Here is a 21,497-nt window from a genome sequence, read left to right on the forward strand (position 1 = left end):
CAATGGGTTCTTTCTTAAAAAGGGTTTAGGCTTTTAATTAACGCCGAACTAGAAAACTATAAAAACTAAACATATAATTATTATGATATGTTGAAATATCCAAATTTATGAGAAAATAAGAGTTTATATATTCTAAACTTCACTCCAACTAATACCGAAGCCTTTTTATGATAAGTCCACACACTTGCTAGACCGTGCATGTGGTATTAATAAGTTAAGGATAATATCGATATTGTACGAAGTAGGCATTTAACCTGTCTCTTTGATAATTTGACATGATATATACTGATATTCAAGTGTCATTGCATCCACTGCTATGTTAGCCTCTCGAAAAATACAAAATAACATAAAAATCATTTCGTGAAATTAATGACAAAATCATGCATGTTCTGTTTTTGCATCTATTTTCGTTTTTTGTTTTTGCATCATTGTTAGGCTTTAGCTGGTGGCAAGTAGTATTCTGGAATCCAAAAAAAAAATGTTGTTGGCTGATTGAGCTGGAGGTTTCCTCAGTCATGATAAGTGGGGCCAAGTTGTTGCAGGAGACGTTGTCACTTGGACTTTTCCTATTTATCCGTACGTAATCGGACGGTGGCGAAGGCTATTTGCTTTTTGAAAGCATTAGCCCACGAATAAAGTCATTCTTCTTTTCTCACTTATTGAAGTCACGATTGACTCATTTGCAATTTATATATAATACACATGTTATTCTATTGGAAATTATTACATATAATTTCTTTTTGAATTTTTATATTAGCATCCCACAAAATATTGAATGTATCTTATGTTAAAATTTAATATTAAATGACTTATTTACCTCATTATGCAATGACAATTTTGACCTTATTAGATTTTTTTTTTTTAATTCTAAATACATCATAAATCACTTTTAGCGTATTATTTATCTTTTCAACTATCAAAACCCTCCCACCCTCTATTGTTGAACAAAACCCTAACCAATGAAACTACAAACATGTTGATTGAAAAAAATTATTTTTGACGAATGGAACACGAAATCTAAGTTTCGGAAGCTTCACATGAGGTAAGACTTCATATTTTTCATTGTGTTAGTGTTTTTGATGAATGGAACACGAAATCGATGTTTTCTAGCAATCCTTGCAGGAGAATCATATTCCTCAATAAGACCTGCAACACGATCAAAATCACATTATAGTAAATAACTATGAAGATCATTAGGAAAGTTGAATGGATTCATATGGCAATACTAACTGTGACTTAGAAGCAGAACCATGTCACAGTCAAGAACATATGTTATACAATGCGCAATAGTAATGACTGTAGTGCAATCAGTAAAGTGATGTCAAAGGGTCTGCTGGATCAGATGTGGGGTGTATGTACAAAATATAAGGTGTATATTGAGAATGTGGGGTGTGGGGGTATTATGAAAAAATATGTGGGGTGTATTAAAATAATTTTTAAGTGAAAAAGCAAATGTGGGGTGTATTAAGTATGTGGGGTTTATTTAATAATTTGTAGGGTGTTAATATAATAAGCCTTTTTTTTTTGCGCATTTACGCTTGTTTTTATACATTAATTTTTTATACAACGTTAATAAGGTCAGCCTAAGTTACATAATATTCTTTAGAATCTTTCATAGAAGTCGATTTCAAGAACTATATTTACGAGTGAGTACTAGTAAGTTACATAATAACTTTAGAGTCTTTCACAGAAGTCGATTCTTAGGGCCTTAAGTTTGATTACAGGAAAAATAGTTAGCTTCACTTTTTGACTCAGCGAGCACAACAAAACTTATAAGGTGATACTTACAATCATAGTCATTATATCATTTATATTAAGAATGCAGATCGAAGGCAAAAAGAATTAATGAAAGTATCGAATTGTATATATCTCGAAGCCAATGCCAATAGCGTATTACTTGGATCGAGTTTAGGGCTCTGAATTAATGATAAGATCTTGCTTAGTGACTTGAGCCTCTAGTTTAATTAAATAAAGCTTTAATATGAATTAACTGAAGCATTAATTAATTGAACACATGAAAATTTTGAAGAAGATGGAGGGATATGACCAAGCGATCGAAATGCTACATGTGGGTGAGCGTGACAAAACATTTTCAGCTCCAATTTGTTGAATAAATCCAAATAAAGAAAACGATTGCTCTAATTCTATTTCACTGTACGGGCACCTTAGCTAGGGCATACCATGAAGTAAATGGAAACCCACAACATCCAACTAATCCAAGTTATTTAGATGAATCATATGATATTAAACCAAATTAATAGTTATAACTCGTAATTAGTCTTGTTAGAGCATCTATAAAGGAGATGTCAAATTTTAACCATCAAAATGATATTTGATGGCTTATGTGACAATTTGACATTTTATACAATTTTTTGCTCCACCCGATATGTTAAACAATAATGTATTTTAGAATTTTTTTTCCATCTCTTTGTGAGGTCCAATTATTGAGACAACCAATCAAATACTTAGAACACAACACCATTTATTATATATTGCATCATATCCATTAATAAAGTTATTAAATGAATTTGAAAGTTGTTGTCAAATTTGACAGCAAAAGGTTTTGCCTTAAATTGATCAATGTCACGTAAGAAATTGAAAGCTCAGTTGGAAAAAGGTTGCTGCCATATTTTACTGTTGTATGTTTATGTGGCAGTTTTGACATCTCCTTTAAAGATGCTATCAAAAATCACATGGTGACATTGGGTATTTGTGTATTAATATATAAACATGTTGATATGGTTGAGTAATAAGGAAATACTAGTCGTTAAATAATGCCTTTGTGCTGAAAATAGATGGGTCACCCATAGCCACTACCTTGGTATACTATAGCACCAAACAATTTAATATACCAAACAACGTTGCCTACACTAGTAGACCCCCTTCCCTTCCCCTTCCAATTGTCTCCTTACGGCAAGGTTAATTAAATTTTTGTATATGATATCAATCTATTAATCTACAGTATATGTTAAAGTTCAAAAATTATTGATGATTATCAGTTAGTTTTACCAAATACCATAGATTGATACATGATATCGAATAATCTTTTCATTCAATTAAATATTCATTTTCCTCATAGTTAGTGAAACCATCAAATGTCACTAATTAAACACATTACAACTTTCACCTACTTATTTTTATACATTTGCTTTCCACCATACATACATGATCCACCACATACTATCATCATCATCCTTAAAACAAACCATCTATAATATTACAATATATATACCCACACGCAGAGATCCCTAACCAAAGCTTATTGATAAGAGGGCGAAGTCATCTCAAATCTCAAGAAAAGCAGAGAGCGAGAGCGACTAGAAACTCAACCCTCCTCTCCTCTCCTCTCTCCGCCACAACAACCGCTATGTCATCGAAGGACTGCGGCCACCATGGCCACAGCAAGTGGAAGAAGAGAATCCGCCGCGGCTGCGCCGGCCTCCTAATCTTCAACTTCATCCTCCTCGTCACAATTCTCATCGTGTGGGCTATCCTCCAGCCTTCCAAGCCCCGCTTCGTCCTCCAAGACGTCACTGTCTTCAACTTCAACACCTCCGTCCCCAACGTCTTCTCCTCCAGCTTCCAGGTCACCATCTCCTCCCGAAACCCTAACGACAAGCTCGGCATCTACTACGACAAGCTTGACGTCTACGCCACGTACCGTTCGCAGCAGATCACGTTCTCGACGCTCATCCCGCCGGTGTACCAAGGCCACAAGGACGTCAACATCTGGTCGCCGTTTATCTACGGCACCGAGGTCCCCATCGCTCCGTACAACTCCATCGCTCTCGGGCAGGACCAGAGTGCCGGGTCGGTTCTTTTGCTCATCAAGATAGACGGCCGGGTCAGGTTTAAGGTCGGCACCTTCATAACCGGACGGTACCATTTGTACGTCCGGTGCCCTGCTTTTATCCCTCTGGGTTCCCAGACCACCGGAATTGTGGTCGGTAATAACGCCGTCAAGTACCAGCTGGTGCAGCGCTGCAGTGTGAGCGTATGAAGAAATTGGAGGCAAAAATTGATGTTGCCCTTAATTGTTGGTCCAACGCCGTTAGTTGAGTTCCTTTTTCTCATGTTTTTATTTTATTTTAGCTTTTTTTAATTTCTGTCTTTTGTATTTGGATAATTACATATATACGTTGGGCTTGGAATTGTACATTTTGCTATAGAATAAGCATGGAGGATTTTATGAAATAGACGTATAGCAAAATTGCAGTCGGTGGTAATTGAATTTTAAGTTTTATAATTTTTATAGTTTTATTAATATAATATGAAATCAATAATCCTGCATTTTTTTTTTGGGGCACATAGCAACTTGGGAGCAAGTGGAGGTTGGGGTGTCAATGTCATTTTATTTCATTTTCAATTTGCCCTTTTAAAATTTTCTATTGTTGCTTGTTGTTCACTCATTTTCTAATTTCTATTTTATTGTTTCTCTCTCACTTTCTCACTTTTGTTATATATATTTTTAATTAATTAGCCTTCCTTTTACTGATTTAGTTATAGTACTTAGCTGGAGAAGTCTTCTTCGCCAACTTTTTCCTCAACATTTTTTCTGATTCTTTCACATGGGAATGGTCTTATTATATGTAGTCCATCTCATTTTCTTGTGAGAAGTTGGAGAAAACAAGTTTTTTGGGAAAATAATTGAACTCTAGAGCATGATTTTCTTATTAAAAAAAGTGATAGTACAAAGAAAGGCCTAAAAATGGCCAGAAGCCAAGGAGAAGAATATTGAGTGCATAAAAGTATACAGTTTATGTTGAATGTGATAAATGTTTGCTTGTACTTATGACTATATGAGTGGCCCTCTACAAAGTATGTGGGGATGGGGCATGGCTTGGGCTTCATGCGTTTATTTAAAGATAAAAAAAATACTTTTATAAATTTATATTTTACCGGCGATTTGAATTTGGTCTAGTTAACTAAAGTAGTGTGCTTCCACTACTGTAATCGAGTTTAAAATTAAGTTAAATACTGTTAGTTTAATCAAGTTAACTAAAGCAGTGTTCTCTCCGTAAAACCTAATGTAAGTAGCAAGCTAGGGTGGGGAGGATTATTGGGAAACTTGGATGGGTTTGGGGGTGGTTTTATATCCTCCACATGGTAGTAGGAGTGGTGGTCCTTTTCATAAACCCCTAATAATGGAGGGAGGGGGATGGAAAGGGACTTTCGTTTATGTTAAAAATAATCCGAAAGAAAAGCTTAATGGAGCTTCCAAGAAGGGAGGTGCCTTAATGCACGCAATGCATGTTAGACTGTTCTGGAAATTTGACATTGTTGAAGCGTGGGCGTACTAACGAGTGTCGCATACACGTCAAACCAATCACATGATTGCATGTTCTCTCAAGCTCTTCACGATTACTCAAGATACAATGAATATATTGCCTACATAAGATTTTGGTCTATGTTGATTTTGTTTAATTTAATTAAAAAGCATAAACAAATTTTGTTTTCCAACGTTGATAGACAACCATTGATTTAATCGGCAACTCACAAATAAGTTTCTCAAAACTCAGTTTCATAGTAAAAAAAAAATTCAGTATAATTTCGAATAAAAAAACCTCTTCACTCAACGGCTTTTCCACCATATATATAATGATAGATGAGAAGAAGCAAAATTATTACCCTAAAAGGGTAGGGCATTTTGAAGTTAGAACGTAACAGGTAGAAGTGTGCACTATAATAATTCACTATTTACATAGTGCTACCCTAATTAACTATATGTATTTGTGAAAATATGATGCCTGGGATTTCACATATATAGGGCCTGAAAAGGAGGATCTGGGCTGCTTGGATTTCCAGTTGAACTACATAAGGCTTCCTGGTGTAGGACTAAAACGTGTTTAAATCAAATAAACACGATGACATGCCAACAGCAACAGAATTAGTGGCAATTAAATCTCATTAATTACGTAAGAAAAGACTAAGGCAACCAAAATCACATTTTATTTCAATCCTCTCCAAAAGATCTTAGGGTTGGTTTGCTATGAAAAACGTTTAGGCTACACCAGCTTGCTGAGTTGTAGGTTGGACCCCTTTGATCTGTACGTTTCTAGTTGGGTGGTTTCAGGCCCAATAAACTTATTAGGACCCAATGGCAGCTTCAAAGACGAGGAATTTTTCTCTTTTTTACAACAATATTTGAGATGGGAGATTTGGATTCTTCATTCATAAAAAGTCAAACTTTTTACTCATAAGTAGAGAATAATATCATTTTTTTTAATTCAAAGCACGATATTCATTTAAGAAAATTGGAGTTTTTACAGTATATGTAGAATATGGTGCAAATTACTGGGCCTCAATAAAAACTTTGGGGATTTCAATCCGGTCAAAGGAAAAAAAAGCATCCTGCACCTAAATTACAAAGATAAATTATCCTCCACAGTGAGATCTATAATAATATCAGAGGTTCTTCAAACCACAATCTTCCTTGATTATTGGAAAGTCCCAACCGTGCTCTAAGAATGCGTCGTTGTGAATAGTAAGTGCTCGGGGATGCTTATTATCAGAGAATGCAAATAGAATAACCTACCCACTTTTACGGATAAAGATTCAAAAGAAAGTCAAGTTATTCCTCCTCTTCCCCAATCACCATCCGAGTAAACTCTTCGGGAGACCAATTTGATGGCAAGCTCACCCCTATTTCCTTCATCTTATCTTGAAAGAAACTCCAACCTAATCATGACAAACCGGGAAGTGTCATAATCTGGTACACCTCTCCTCTATGTTATTCTTTGTGTGCTAGTGGATTGAACTAGAACCTTTTCTTTAAAGAGCTATCCACGAATAAGTCTCGATCTTTCCCATCGAAGATGTATCCTCTGCAGCGAGATTGTTGAGAGCCAAGAGGACCACCGTGGCATCCCCCTCGAGTTCCACTGCTGCGGCATTGACTTCCCGTGCCAACATAACCCCAGCGCGAGCAGCTTCCAACTCCGTGGTGAAATTCCATCAATCTTCTTCACCACCGCAGCCAAAAACTGACCTGTATCATCCCGCACTACCACACAAACTCCTCCTATACTTCACGCTGCTCGTCCCAAGCTCCATCAAAGTTGAACTTCATCCATCCTTGCACTGGTGTCTTCCACCTCACGATACCCGCAGATTTTCTGCCCGAGTTTTCCTTCCCATGCCATCTTTTAAATTCTTGCAGCCATGAAATATTTTTGTAGTGAATATTCTGAGGGTTCTCCGCAAGACCGTGCCAGATAATGTCATTCCTCCCCTTCCAAAACTCCAAATCATAACTAAAAAAAGATCAAAACTCTCCCTTGCCAATGAGGTTAGACGCACTAACCAATCCACCCATCCCAAATTTCCCACTTCATGCACTCGAAAATCCAATGGACTAGAAAACCAAATATTTGCCGATCTTGGACAATCCCTCAAAGCATGTTCTACTGTTTCTATGCCGCCATTACAAAAAGCACAAAAAGCGTCGGTGAGAATCTTCTGTTGTTGTAAACTTGCCCTCGTTGGTAAAGCCTTCGAACAACTTAGCCAGACACAAAGCTTCACCTTCCCAGGAACACACGCCCTCCAAAGGGCTTTCCATAACAATTTGATGTCGCTGCCAATTTCAGACGCTCCAGGACTATTACCATTTCCCACTCCATTCGTACGAGCAATATGGTACGCACTTTTCGTAGTGAACTTCCCATTTGGTTCTGCATTCCACATAATTATATCCGGTGGTTTCAACAAACTAAATGGTATGCTCCTAACCAACCTTGCCTCCTCCTCCCAAAATAGGGCAGTGATCAGCTCCTCATTCCACAAAGTTCCATCTTCCAAAATTAGGTTAGTGACCTTAAGGGAAGCATCCATACCAGCTGGAATTGGGCTGATAACCTTGAAAAAAATTTGTCTTGGCAGCCAATTATCTCCCCAAACATTGATACTCCTCCCATCACCCACACGCCACCTCGCATCCAACTGAATTACACGTGCTTCAGCAATACTCCTCCAAATATAGGAAGCATTCGACTTTACTGGAGCATGCATAAAGCCAACCTGAGAAAAGTACCGAGCCCTGAAAATCTGAGCAACTAGGGACTCGGGATGTTGTAGTATGCACCATCCCGCTCTGCCAACAATGCCAAGTTGAACGTGTACAAATCCTTGAACCCCAAACCTCCTTCACTTTAAGGTTTGCACATTTTCCTCCGACTAACCCAATATATTTTCCGTAGCCCTTGATTTCTCCCCCACCAAAATTGTGCCACCATTTGCCTCAACTCATCACACAACGTCTTCGGTATCAGTAAAGTTTGCATAAATTAGACTGGTATTTATGAAAGTTAGTATAAATTAACATATATAAACTACATATAAAATTAATTAACTTATTGAAGGAAAATTGTGTTTAAAGTTTCAGAGAGACTGGTATTAATGAAAGTTAGAAGACCATTAATCGCATCAATATTGTCCCCACTTAATCGCTCGTGCAATCAATAAGTGGAATTTTTATGCAAAAGGACTTGATGCGATTAAAAGTGGAACTATTGATATAAGTTGTGATCTATTTTGTGAAATGTATGATGTGAGACTTTTTATTCAACATGTCCCCTTATGTGGAACCACTTTCGAGTATACCACTCGTGGAGTAAATTACGTGGTAACAAATTTCTACCGTATTTAGTATTGACGAAATTGTACCTACAAAACAAATAAATACCTTTGTTCAAGGCCAAAGCCTCATGCACCCACAAGGTAGGGGGTGTTTGGCCAATGGATCTCTGATGTCTAAGTTAATTTCTTTGAAAAGAGAGAGAGTTTAGGGCTTAAGTACGTAGCAAAAGCTTACTAGAAATTGATGGAGATAAGGCATTTATAGGGAGGTGGCTGGAGCTAATTATAAGAGAATACGGGACTACAACGGTGACTGAAGCCAGATCATGGGATGAATATAATATAACGGTATTTGAAGTGCTTGCTTTAAGAGATGCACTCAAGTTTCCAAAACAAAAAGGTTTCTCAAGAATTTCCGTGGAAGGAGATTCTAAGTTAATTATTGATGCTATGGAGTGCAGGTATGGTGTCCCTTGGAGAATTCAAGACCGTTGAAGACATCCGTTGGTTAGCTTCCTCCTTTCATTGTGTGACTTGGAAACATATATATCCTGAAGCAAACTTCGTGGTTAATGCTATAAATAATGTGGGTTTATCTCTCTCCAATATGTATATTTGAGATAGGACCCTTCCATTACGAGTTTTTACTGCTTTCATGTTTGATTGTAATAGTATTGGTTGTTCAGGGTTTCTTTAATTGATTTCCTTTTCCAGTAAAAAAACTACAAGATCGTAGGAACCCTAATTACAAAAGTCAAGTAAGCCCACATGTGTTGGGCTCGCGTTAACAAATTCTGATGGATTCATATAAGAGTGTTGTTTTCTGTTTTACACAATCTAAATTAGAAAGTCCAAAAGTTAAGCATGCTCAGATTTGAGTATGCAATTACCTTTTTTTATGTTTTCCAATTCAATTTGCTCTTAAAATTCTCCTTGATATTTTTCTCATTTTCTTAAAATCTTAGCCACCCAATTTCTGAAGGATATTCCTTCCATCTTTATTCAGTTGTTTGCGGACATGGTTGTCAGATAAGGACCTTTTGTTCGTTTTGAATTTTGTTTGTGTGGATTTGGTCCAGTGTGAAAGTTTTGCCATTTTGAGTTTCTTGTTTTTATTTGAACTTGATGTGATTCTGCCTTGTAAACCACTTTGATGCAACATTGACAACTTTTTAGTTTTTTTTTTTTGGAAAATATATACCAAGTTCATGAATCGTAACGGACGTTGAAATTCCAATTTTTTTCGAAACCGAACTAAAAGAAAATAGCCGAACTAGAGCTGGAATCCCCTAATACTGACCCAATCAGTCTGAAAATTAGGTCAAATGCACCGTTCTAATGATCTTGTGAAAGAGAAGAAAGAAAGAAAGGCATGGATCGATACATGTCACCTGTCATGATTTCAAATAGTCGGACTTGGCCGCAAATAACTGTGAACAAGTTATTTACGAAAAGTGAAGATGAACTTGGCAATGCAGAATTTACTTAATTGTCAAATCTATAGTATTCTGCCATAAAATTCAACACCCATGGAGAATTGAGATAGACTTTATGTATAGTTTGTGCTTCATACATGTGTCTCCACCTAAATTCACATTACCAAATGTTAGAAAATAAAATTTCAGTCTAATATTCTAAACGATACGTCCTGAATTTAATTTATGATGTTAGTAAATCACATGATAGTGGTTAGAAGGAAGCTAAACTACCTTGTAAGTTTTTCCAGCTCCAAAATTAGTACAAAATTTAGTTCACATGTGACCTAATTCTCACATGGCTTAAAAAAAAAAAAAAACAAAAACAAAAAAACTAACTAATGAAAATTTCTTGAAAATTTTGAGTTTTAACCAAAATGACAAAAAGGTGTTATAAGTGAATAGTACCAAGAATGATTTTTTAGAGTAAAAATATCCTTAACATTAAAAGTAAACAGTGTTAGAAGTGTTTCGTTTAGACAAAAAAAAAAAATTGGTTCTTTTTATGTTGTTTTCAAGGCAGCCGCCACATATGGCCGTTGGAGGACTTTTCTCTTTCATTTGAATTGAGTGTATCAGTGTTTATATTGCTTTTTTTCTTTATGCATCGTTATCTAATTAGATTAATGAAAATTCTTACATGGTTACTGTAATTTGCGGGTTGTTCCACAAAACTTGATCATTTTCTAAAACAAGCTGCTCTGAAAAAAAAACCATTTGCTTTGCTCTCTTTGTTTAAAAGGGAGAAAGTTAAGGTTTCACAATAAAATTAATAGGTAATATGAGGAGTAGCACAACTTCTTATAAGCTCTTGTATGGTCTTGTCCCTCACTGATGTGCAACTTTGTCATCACATTCTCACATGCTCCTTCACGTATGGTGGATTTTCAAGCTTAACACATGAACAACACAAATTGGATGATATGGAGCATGGGTGGTCATTTGGCCCATTGAATGTCGTGGGGAACATGTGTGGCCGTTAGGCTTTACACGTAGGTCGACCTGCTTTGATAGCATAAAGAAAGTTCAGCTCTATATTGCTCAACTCCTTATAAGCTTTTGCATGGCCTAATCTTTCACCGATATGGGACTTTATCTTCACATTCTCACAGTTATATTAAATAGGAAAAACGATTAATAATGTTTTCTTGGTGTAAAAAAAAAAAAATGATTCATTTTTGCATTTAAGTAATCAAACAGAAACAAAAACGTCAAGCATGAGTTTTATCTAGCCAACAACTTATGCAGAAGTTCAAAGATTTTCTATACAAGTTCCACTAATTACTTATTTTTTCGGTTACAAAATGTAATTAATTAATATATTATATACCAAAAGATTATATAGAGAGGCAAGTTGTAGAATGGTTAGATCTATGGACATGGTACTGTCTATTTCAATGTGATTTGAGAGTTTAATTTTTTCACATATTCTCAGTGTAACATGATATTTAGTCGATATTTTAATCCTTGTAATCTTGCATTTTTAGTGAGCTCGACTTTCAACAAAGTGTTTAAAATATTTTTATGGTTTTGCAGTTAATTATATTGTATTGCAATATTTTTAAACCTAGTGTGAATAGTCTATAAATATGTCTATATAAGGGCCTTTATTCAATAAATGAAAATACCATACTTTTTTTTTATAAAATGATCCAATCTTCAATGGAAAATATCATTGATTAAACAATAATGAATGAATTCGTAACAAGGCACCAATAAGAAGTGGTCAAAAAAGTGATATTTTATTTATTCATTATATATATATATATAGATAAATCAACCATAATTAGATATCGAACTCTGTGTTTTATAGTAATTGATTTTAGAACTCAAACACCCAAACGTTTGTCATTGCACATACTGATCAAATGTTAAAAGTTAAAATTCAAGTTCGGAGAAAGCAATGGTGTCAAAACTTTGGCTTGTTGGTAAACTGAAAAAACGTATTTAGCTAGAGGTTTCATTGATAAATATTCCTTGGCCCCTTGGGGCCCTGATAATCATTATCAAATTGAAGTTGGGTAGAAGCAGATAACAGCAAAAGTCAATCAAGGAAGCTACGTGGAACCACCTCAATTCTCTACTGCTAACAAATCACCATCCCTCCACACGCTGATAGTCTCTCAAACAGAGAATTCCCGCGCACACAAAACTTACCACTTCCACCTTCTAAAGCAACCGCGTTGTGTTGCCACCTCCCCACGCGGCCTCGCCGCATTCCTCCCTTATATATACCCACACCACGCTTCACCGTCTCATCTCTCATTCTTCCCAGCTACACCCATTTCACTACTTTCTATTCCCTACAAATTGTTTGCTGTTCCTCCGACGTCCTCCGCTATGTCAGAGAAACAAGCCCATTTGAACGGGGCCTACTACGGCCCCTCAATCCCTCCCAAATCCCAGTCCTACCACCGCCCTGGCCGCGGCGGCAGCGGATGCCTCAGCTGCTGCTGCAGCTGCATCTTCGGCCTTGTTTTCAAGCTCATCATGACCGCCGTCGTCATCCTGGGCTTGGCGTTTTTCATCTTTTGGCTCATCGTCCGCCCTAACCGTGTCAAGTTCCACGTCACGGACGCCACTCTCACGCAGTTCAACTTCTCCAACGACAACACCCTCAACTACGACCTCGCCCTCAACCTCACCATCCGAAACCCTAACAAGAAGATCGGTATTTACTACGATCGCCTCGAGACCCGGGCCTTTTACGAGGATCAAAGGTTCAGCACGGTTACCTTGACGCCCTTTTACCAAGGGCATAAGAAAACGAACGTGTTGAACCCCGTGTTCCAAGGCCAGCAAGTGTTTGTAGACTCGAAGGCGCTTTCAGAGTACAATCAGCAGAAGAGTACTGGGATTTACGAGATCGATTTGAAGATTTATCTTCGGATTCGGTTCAAACTCGGATTGATCAAGACTGGCAAGTTCAAGCCCAAGATTAAATGCGACTTGAAGGTTCCCTTGACTCAGAACGGAAATTCAGTCGGCACTTTCCAGACTACAAAGTGTAAAGTTGATTACTTCTAATCAATCTTCACAGCCTACGATTGATCGATCGATCTGTCGATCGATCGAGTTCATATATCTTGTTGTTCATTCAGTTTTCGGTTTTTTTTTTTTTTTTTTTAAATTTTTGCTACTATTCTTTTGTTTTTTTGTTTTTGGCATTATTATTACGTTACTAGGTAGCTCTCATATATACAGAGATGATTATATGATTACTTTTGATACCTACTTTGGTTACGCATGTTCATAAATAAAGATGGATTATTTTTAGCGGTTAGACTTTTGCTTTCCGTGATGCATGGTTTTGAAATTGATGTTTTAGTTATACTTGTTCAACGTTCATGTTCATAAATAAATATTGATGGATTATTTTTAGTTGTTAGACTTTTGCTTTCCGTGATGGTTATCAAATTGATGTTTTAGTTACACTTGTTCAACGTTTCATTTCTTTCGAAAACGATAATCCGCCGCTAAAATCTCATGTCATTTCTAATTCTTAACGGTTGAATATTGTCCTTTGGAATAAAACTTAAAATAATAAATGACTTGCGAACACATGCAATCTAATTAGAATTGTGAACCGTTGATTGGTGAGTTATATACTATGTAATGTTCACTTCAATCAACAGATATCAATACTTACCATCACGATGGATAAACTTACTTATTCTGATTTCAATGTTTTTAAAGAAACTCTCTTAATGTGAATAGTTACACGAACAGAGAGATAACAGAAACACACTAAAATGGATATATAGGGAAGTATTTTCTTGAGCATTGGCGACTCATGTTAGCTGTCTCGTCTCTTCGGCCACTTATTCTATGTCACATGGGCTAATTTTGCCGAAAGAGGAGACAGCACATTGTAAGTCGAAGTCGAATATAGCAGTACTCCTTGCTGCTTGTACAAAATGAAATAGTTGATTCGGTCAGAACTTAATCAAAGATTGAATGTTAAAAAATTATAACTTTCTAGAGCAGTGTATTTCATCCTATGTATTTAAATTCGAGTCTTTATCTTTATAGTTTATATTAATTTAGTGTAAAATATCATATGTATCGAAAAAGATAATCTTTCTAAAACTTTTGAGAACTCTTACCGACTGCAGATTTGACTTAACTTACTTATAAACTATAATTGCCTTCATGTTTTCATATTAATTAAAAACAGCTTGGTAGACATAGTTTGGTGGCTAGCTTTCGTTATTTCAATGGAACAGGGGGGAAGAATTCGTGAATGCTTATTCATTAAGGTAATACATGCTTATTTTATATATATATATATATATATATATATATATATATATATATTCAATCCTAATCACAATTAATTTTTTTTTATTTTATAAAAATGCCCTTTATTTGTTGTGTCACTCCTTCAACGAAAATTACATATAATGTGAAAAGACGCTTAAAATCTTACCTCCTCATTGAATATTGAGGAACAAATTTCTGCTGATACCACGTTCATATTGGTCAATTTGGTAATTTGCCTCTCTGTTAGGTTGATATGCATATTTGCTATAGTATATTTACCTTATTTTAAGTTTTAATATTATTGCCTAAACAAAAAATTAATCAGCAAATGGGAACATAGAGAAACTACTGAGAAAGGGTCAAAATTCAGCGGCCGGAAATCATAACAAAGAGACAAAAGAAAAATTAAGCCTTGATTTTATAGTCTGTACCATTATTGTTCAAGTATTGATATTCACACACTCATTTTTATTTTTTACATATTTTTTTAATTTTCAGCCGTTATATCAAATGAATTGAAGAAGAACAATGACTAAATATTAACAAGAGTATGTGAGAAGTAAAAATGAGTGTGAATAGCATTATCCTTATTATTCTAGAGAATTGTTATTGGCATTTCAAAAATCTCATTGTGCACCCTAAACTTTCTATTGTTAGAAATAAAAATACATTTGGGCGGAATGTAAAATGAGATTTTTAGAGTGCTAATAACAGTTCCCTTATTCTATTCCCATAAACAATTGATCCCCCACAAAAAAAATTCATTCCCTTACTTGTCAGTACTTTTAATCTTGACATGGTATCGTCTTTTTTTTTTTTTTTTAACAAATGATATTATCTACCTAACATTACTTAGTCTACAAATTTGATTTCCCTAACATTACTCTTATCTAAGCTAAGGGGGAGAGGGATGTGCTACCAATAATGTGATTAAAATTCACCTTTAGCGAGAATTGAACCTAAAACCTCTCATTATACGTGAAAATGAATACCATTTGACGGTCATATTAAGTGACGACATAATATCGTAGTTTGTTTTACTGCGGCCGAATACTCGGTCGACACAACATTGGTGTTTCACTCATAATTACATTGAGCCCCTTAGGATAAAATCACCCCTGCTTTTGACCCGCTTATCTGAAGAGTTTTAATGAAAATAACCTCGCAATATAATTTCACTTGATCAATATTTATTTAATCACATGGGATATTCTAATGAAGGCTGCCGCTGATTCACTATGTTTATACGGTTGCGAGAAGTTGATCGAATATTACAATTTGTTCTTATAATTAAAAAAACAAATTATTACGCGTTTTGGATTAAAATAAAAAGTTTGTAAGATCCTTTTCGTTAGTTTTCTATTGTACACATGTCTTGTTCCTTAAAGAAATATAGTATCTTCTTTTAACAAATGATAGTATACTACACTAAACTACATGGAAGGAAATCGAAACAGAACCTTGAACGCAATACAACTTCTCTTAATCAACTGGGCTACAAATCACTTGAAGAGAAATATAATACAAGTGAAATATAATACCTGATTACCTAAATGTTTTTCCAAATTCTAGTGAGTGGGTTGTGAGATAGCATTAAGTTGTTAAAAAATTTGAGAATAACCCATCAAAATTTGGGTTATTTTTCTTCTTTTGAATTTCTTTTTATCAAAACCACAGAACTAATTTGGTTAAAGCTGCATGTAAAGGTTCTTTCTTTTTGTTCGTTATATTCATTGGTTTAGCACCCAAACCCAACGCTGAGGCCCAAAGCCCTGGTATAACCTTTGACATTAAGAGGCTCTTTAAAATCTTTTAACCAAATATTATACAGCTCTTTCACTAAAATATAAATTGATAATTAGTAGTATTTTAATAGTTCGTGATCATTATAAATTCACCAGTTTAATCTTTCGTTAAGCAAGAATACAAGTGTGTGATCCTATCATTAGGGGAGCAAACTGAAGTTCGTTCTCTAATTTAGTGTTTTGTCTTTGTGCTAGATTAGCCCAACCTTGGACGCTCTTATAGCGCGTTTACTAATCTATAATCAAATTGAGAAGAATTGAATTGAGGATGAATTGGATTGAGGAGGAATTAAAATGACATTCTGAGCACTTGAGTGTTTCATATTAAAAAACTCAACTGGTGTCGTAGGACGATAACCATCTCTCCACTCATTCAGATGATAACGGGTTCGTCTATAAGGTGCAAGAAAACCTTTTCCGTTTGTGTAGCCACCATCAACTAAATAGTAACAACCTATTGTTGACAAAGAATTAAATTGTCAAGCTTACAACTTTATATCACTTGCAATTCAAAAGCTAAGAATTTTAATTACTAAAAAAAGTAGTGAGTGTCACCATTAGGTATTTTCAATCCATTTCTCCTAGTCACAGCATCTCTAAGAACTCGACCATCATGTACAAACTCTTCCCATCCTGGTAAAACATATATAAACAGCATGTCTGGAGTGCAAACTCCCAAAACATTCATTGCTATTTCATTTTTCCTTGTTCTGTACTTTGGTTTATCACATTCTGGTACATGCACCTTAACAAGTGTTCCATCTAGTGCACCTAAGCAATTCCACAGTATATAGGACACTAAATTAACAAACTAAACTATGAAATAAAAAGCTAGTAATTACTGAGTAGTGTAGGCATGTAGATACTACATACCTTAAACCAGTTCCACTTTGTGTCGATTGAGTTCTCAGGGATAGGCTCAAGTGTTTGCCAGAAATCCTTTTGGCATCGAATCATTGCTTTAATACACTCATGGAAATACTTACTAATTGTTCAACCAAACCTTCTAAAGTGGTGGTTAATTGTGCGATTGGTGTGCAAGAATGTATTGAAAAAAATGCAACCATCTCCTCTATAGACACATTTCGAGTAGCTCGTAGTTGTCCTCTAGTCACAAGAACTTGACATAATCTATGAAAGGATCGTCTATCCATTTGTAGTTCAACAATACATGTCACATCACTCTCATAAATTAAACCATGTAAGTATTCTAATTGCTTGTAAACTCTTATAACTGTTTGACAAGGTGAGGGACTTCTAAGGCACTTTTGGAAACGATACCAAGAATAGAAACAAGAAGTAGCACATGCAACAAATATAGTTCGAAGATAGACAATCAACACATTCAACACAGCATGTAATTTCTTCTTTGTGGACAAACTTAGATGAGCCATTAGTCTACACAAAATAATGAAGAAAAAAAATTTCATGGAGGACTTCAATGAACAAGTTAATAAACATATCTGCAAACTGAAATAAATTAACATTACAGAACACAATCAGTCACAAAAATTTACTTACTGGTTATCTTATTTCCCTTCGACTAATAGGTTATTTGCTAATACTAAGATTGAGGACTTTCTCCACATGAACTTGGTAAATTAAAACAATCCTCTAACTTTTCTCCCCGTTGTTGATAGAGTGATAACATAATTTACACAACACAAATTGTAGTTCAAAGTTCCTTTGCAATAGCTTCAGGTGTTTAATATCCATTTTGTTGTCACATATACCAGGGAATGGAAGTTGACCTGAATACGCAATGAGCCCCTAATAGAAGCAATGTGAATAGCTAAAAAATCTCACACTTTTGAGCACACCCAAATCGAAATCTAAAAGAACCCCATTTAAGGAATCCATCATTTTTCTCCCAATCTTTGCAAATATCATCGCATTCAGCTAACCAAATCCCTAAAAGCAGACCAGCAGTTTCCCATAAACGCCAGAAACTCAAAACTATTAAAAAAATCTTTCTGCAAGAACATTACTTTGGCAAACTTTGTCTTCTACAATTGAGCAAACCAGCTAATTATTCCTCCCATTTCAAATTTAATGGGAAAACAAAATACAACCCACTACAGAACAAGCAATGCAAATCTGAGATTCAAGCGCAAAACACTGAAAAACCATTCCAAAAGTACAGAAAGAGAGAGAGAGAGAGAGAGAGAGAGAGAGAGAGAGAGAATAGAGCAGCTAGAAGAAGCATACGTGATGCACAAGCAAGAAATCTGAGCAAAACCCAACTCACAGTCTGAGCTCTGCTTCCTCCAGTCCTCCTCCACTCCCCTCTTCTGGAAAAAAAAATAAAAAATGATTCTTTGATTCCTCAGACCGTAAGCTCAAAGGAAAACAAACAAAAACTCCTCTTTCACTCTCTCAGTTTTTCACTCTTTCACTCTCTCTCTCTCTCCCTCCCCCCCCCCCCCCCCCCAAAAATTCACTCTCAAGTTTTTCGCACACCAAAAAATAAAAAGAGAAGAAAATTGGGAAAAAAATTGCACGAAATCCTGACGAAATCCTGGAAAGAAAATCCATCGCGGAGAAGAAAGAAACGAGCAGCGAAACGCTGATATTCATCGAGCTCTATGAGCACAGAGATAAAAACGCAGAAGAAGTAGAATTTACCTATCCGTAATTGTGACGAGAGTCGCGGTTGAGAGAGGACAGGCGCCTGCGGCTGAGAGAAGATGGAAATGAGCTGGGTGAAAAGAAAAATAAGTCTAGGTTAAAAGGATAATCTTGGAAATAATGAAAATAAGTGAGGGCATAAAAGAAAAATAATTATCATTCTAATTGCTTGGGCAATTTCGGAATCAAAATAACTTGTATATGTTGGAAATCCAAATCCTTCAATTTCAGGAATTTGATTCCATTTTTTGTGTGGACCTCACGCATTTTTTACTCCTCCCAATTTTAGTAAATACAGGTATAATCCGTAATCAGAATTGGATTTCTTATTCTCATTCCGATTACGGGTTAATAAACACGCTATTAAGGTTCTTCTTCCCGTTAACGCATGAAGTTATTTATTTTAAATCTTAAGTATTTTTGCAACAAAATAATTTGTTGCCTTCGACAAATTCTTTTGTCCAAACCTATTATAGAAGTGAACTCTTTTTAAAACAATAGTTCAATTCGTCCACGATTATTTTATTTATCGCGAACTATTTCGTCAAGTTCTAATGTGATGAAATAATTTAGTCTCTTAGGTTATTTATAATAGCCAATTGAGTTGTCGCGACAGGTGTTATCTAACGACAAAATTTAAATTGTTTCTAATATCCTCCACCGATGGGATTTTTGCGAAAAAAACTCCAACCAAAAACTTTCGTAGCGCACATTTACCAACATGTACTTTTGTCGCCTCATAGCATCTCCAAAAGAGATGTCAAAATGTCAGTAAAAACGGTAACAAAAAACAGCATTAATTTTTTTCAACCGAGAAGCCAAATCTGATGTGGTATGACATGGATTGACATCTCTCCCCCTTACTGCTAAATTTGAAAGCACATTCAGATTTGTTTAATTAATTATTAAATACTTTTTATTAATTTTTTATTGTTTAAACCATTATTCTTTTGTTTCTTTTCATTCCCAATGCAAAGAGAATACATATGAATTATTATTTTATATTTAAAATTTGACATATCGGTTGGAGATCAATAGTTTAAAATATACCAAAGTACTACTTAAGCTTTCAAATTTAAATTTTAAATTTTAAATTTGACATCTCTTTGCATTTTTTTAGGGATCAGGATCCTCTCCTGATCTAAGGATGAGGATCCTCATGACCAAGGCGTGTGAGCTGTTGGATAAAAATTCAATGGCTATGGCTATAATTATTATAACTTTAAAGGGACCTCCTGTTTGTAGCCATTGGATTTTCATCCAACGGCACACACTCCTTGGTCATGAGGATCCTCATACAAGGATCAGGAGAGGATCCTGATCCTTTTTTTAGTGGTCCAACCTTTCTTCCATTTAATCTCCACCATCCTTCAATTCCCCAACAGACAACACAACAGAGTCACATAATGTGTAGCTGTACAGCCCCAGACCGACTCTCATCCCTCCAATTGAGAGAGTTTCTCGATTTCTCTTTCCCTAACTGACTCCCTTTCCTCTTAACTTTCATCCATATCAGTCTGGTCGTCATTGCTTTGTCGCCGTTTCTGTCTTTTCTTCGTCGATTGAGTTTCATCCCCGTGTCCGTCGATCGAGGTCCTTCCCACCCACATGACCATCTCTGTCGATCCTAGTTTGCTTTTTTGTAGTTTGAGATCCTTCAAGATAACCTCTAATGAGATCTATCGAGTTTTACTTGATTTGGGTTTTTTTGCATGTGGTTCTAGTCAGGAATTAAATGGATACAAATTCTACATGTGGGATTTTCTGCATCTTGGTTCTAGTTAGGATTTTGTGTAGTAAAGAAATAGAACAGAAACACAAGCTTTACTCAATACTCACACACTGCCTTCAAAAATTTGCATTAGGTTTTTCAGATTGGAATTGGATCAGGAAATGGACCCGTTGGGACCGACCCATTTGGCCCGTTTCAAATGGGCCGAGTTAAATTCGATTCCATTTTCGAAAATGTGATGACCCGTCCCGTCCCGTCTTGTTTCACTTCCAAACGGATAGGGTCTAGTTTCACTATATTTGGGCTGACCCGGCCGTGCCCACCCCTATATTTGATATTGTCCCGTCCTGTTTCACTTCTAAAACAGATAGGGTCCAGTTTCACTACATTTGGGCCGACTCGGCCGTGCCCACCCCTAGTTTTGATATTGTTGATGCAAAGAAAAACCAATGAGATAAGATTGTAAAATCATATAAAGACAAAAATGCAAAAGATATATCGCAGTAAATCCACACTAAATAGATTTCCCATTTTTACTTTACTAATCACGTTGATTATATTTACATTGTACGAGAGGGATGTAAGAGGGAGATTGAGAGGAATATTTGGAAAAAATATATATATTTGCCGATTAATCCTATAAACTTGTACTGCGTAATTTTCCTCCTGAATATTTGCCGATTAATCACTCTCTTGAATTATTATAATTATTCAATCTCTTCATTTCATTAAGTTTTTAAATTTTCCATCCAACATTTTATTATCTTTACCGGGTGTTGTCCATGTAGGAAATTTACAAAGGGTAAAAAAGTCAATTTGCAAAAAAACTAACCCCAACTAATTTTGCTTTCCCTTCCCTTCCCTTCCATCCCCTAAATTCCTAACCTAGCAAAACAGAGTTTGGCTATTGAAAAATTAATAGAAATTCCTACTAAAATGCTAATGTGACTAGTCGGCGGTTTGGCCCACTTTCAATTATTTTCTCTTTTCTACAGAATTAATAAGTTTGAAAAGTAC

General features: G+C 35.7%; 2 protein-coding genes and 1 long non-coding RNA gene across 4 annotated transcripts; 2 read left to right on the forward strand and 1 right to left on the reverse strand.

The window, feature by feature from the left end:
• The first annotated feature begins 3,337 nt into the window (after positions 1-3,337).
• On the forward strand, positions 3,338-4,194 carry LOC103961717 (NDR1/HIN1-like protein 1). The gene has a single exon (XM_009374306.3). The coding sequence runs from the start codon at positions 3,368-3,370 to the stop codon at positions 3,998-4,000; it is 633 nt and encodes a 210-aa protein (XP_009372581.1). The 5' UTR covers positions 3,338-3,367; the 3' UTR covers positions 4,001-4,194.
• An 8,099-nt stretch (positions 4,195-12,293) lies between these two features.
• On the forward strand, positions 12,294-13,335 carry LOC103961716 (NDR1/HIN1-like protein 3). Its single transcript, XM_009374305.3, has one exon. The coding sequence runs from the start codon at positions 12,393-12,395 to the stop codon at positions 13,077-13,079; it is 687 nt and encodes a 228-aa protein (XP_009372580.1). The 5' UTR covers positions 12,294-12,392; the 3' UTR covers positions 13,080-13,335.
• Positions 13,336-16,377: 3,042 nt separating this feature from the next.
• Positions 16,378-18,833, reverse strand: LOC125469924. Of its 2 annotated transcripts, XR_007252226.1 has the most exons (4): positions 18,746-18,833; positions 16,994-18,411; positions 16,676-16,891; positions 16,378-16,574 (listed from the first exon to the last, which is right to left on the reverse strand). It is a non-coding gene; the product is annotated as an uncharacterized LOC125469924 (long non-coding RNA). The 2 variants fall into 2 exon arrangements; XR_007252225.1 differs by having other exon boundaries at positions 16,676-18,411.
• Positions 18,834-21,497: the final 2,664 nt, after the last annotated feature.

This window comes from the organism of the source record quoted next, unplaced genomic scaffold, assembly GCF_019419815.1.
Source record: "Pyrus x bretschneideri cultivar Hongxiangsu unplaced genomic scaffold, Pyrus_bretschneideri_v1 Contig47, whole genome shotgun sequence".
Classification (NCBI taxonomy): domain Eukaryota; kingdom Viridiplantae; phylum Streptophyta; class Magnoliopsida; order Rosales; family Rosaceae; genus Pyrus; species Pyrus x bretschneideri.

Coding starts and splice junctions, on each gene's coding strand:
- LOC103961717 (XM_009374306.3), top strand. CDS start 3,368: ATGTCATCGAAGGACTGCGGCCACCATGGCCACAGCAAGTGGAAGAAG.
- LOC103961716 (XM_009374305.3), top strand. CDS start 12,393: ATGTCAGAGAAACAAGCCCATTTGAACGGGGCCTACTACGGCCCCTCA.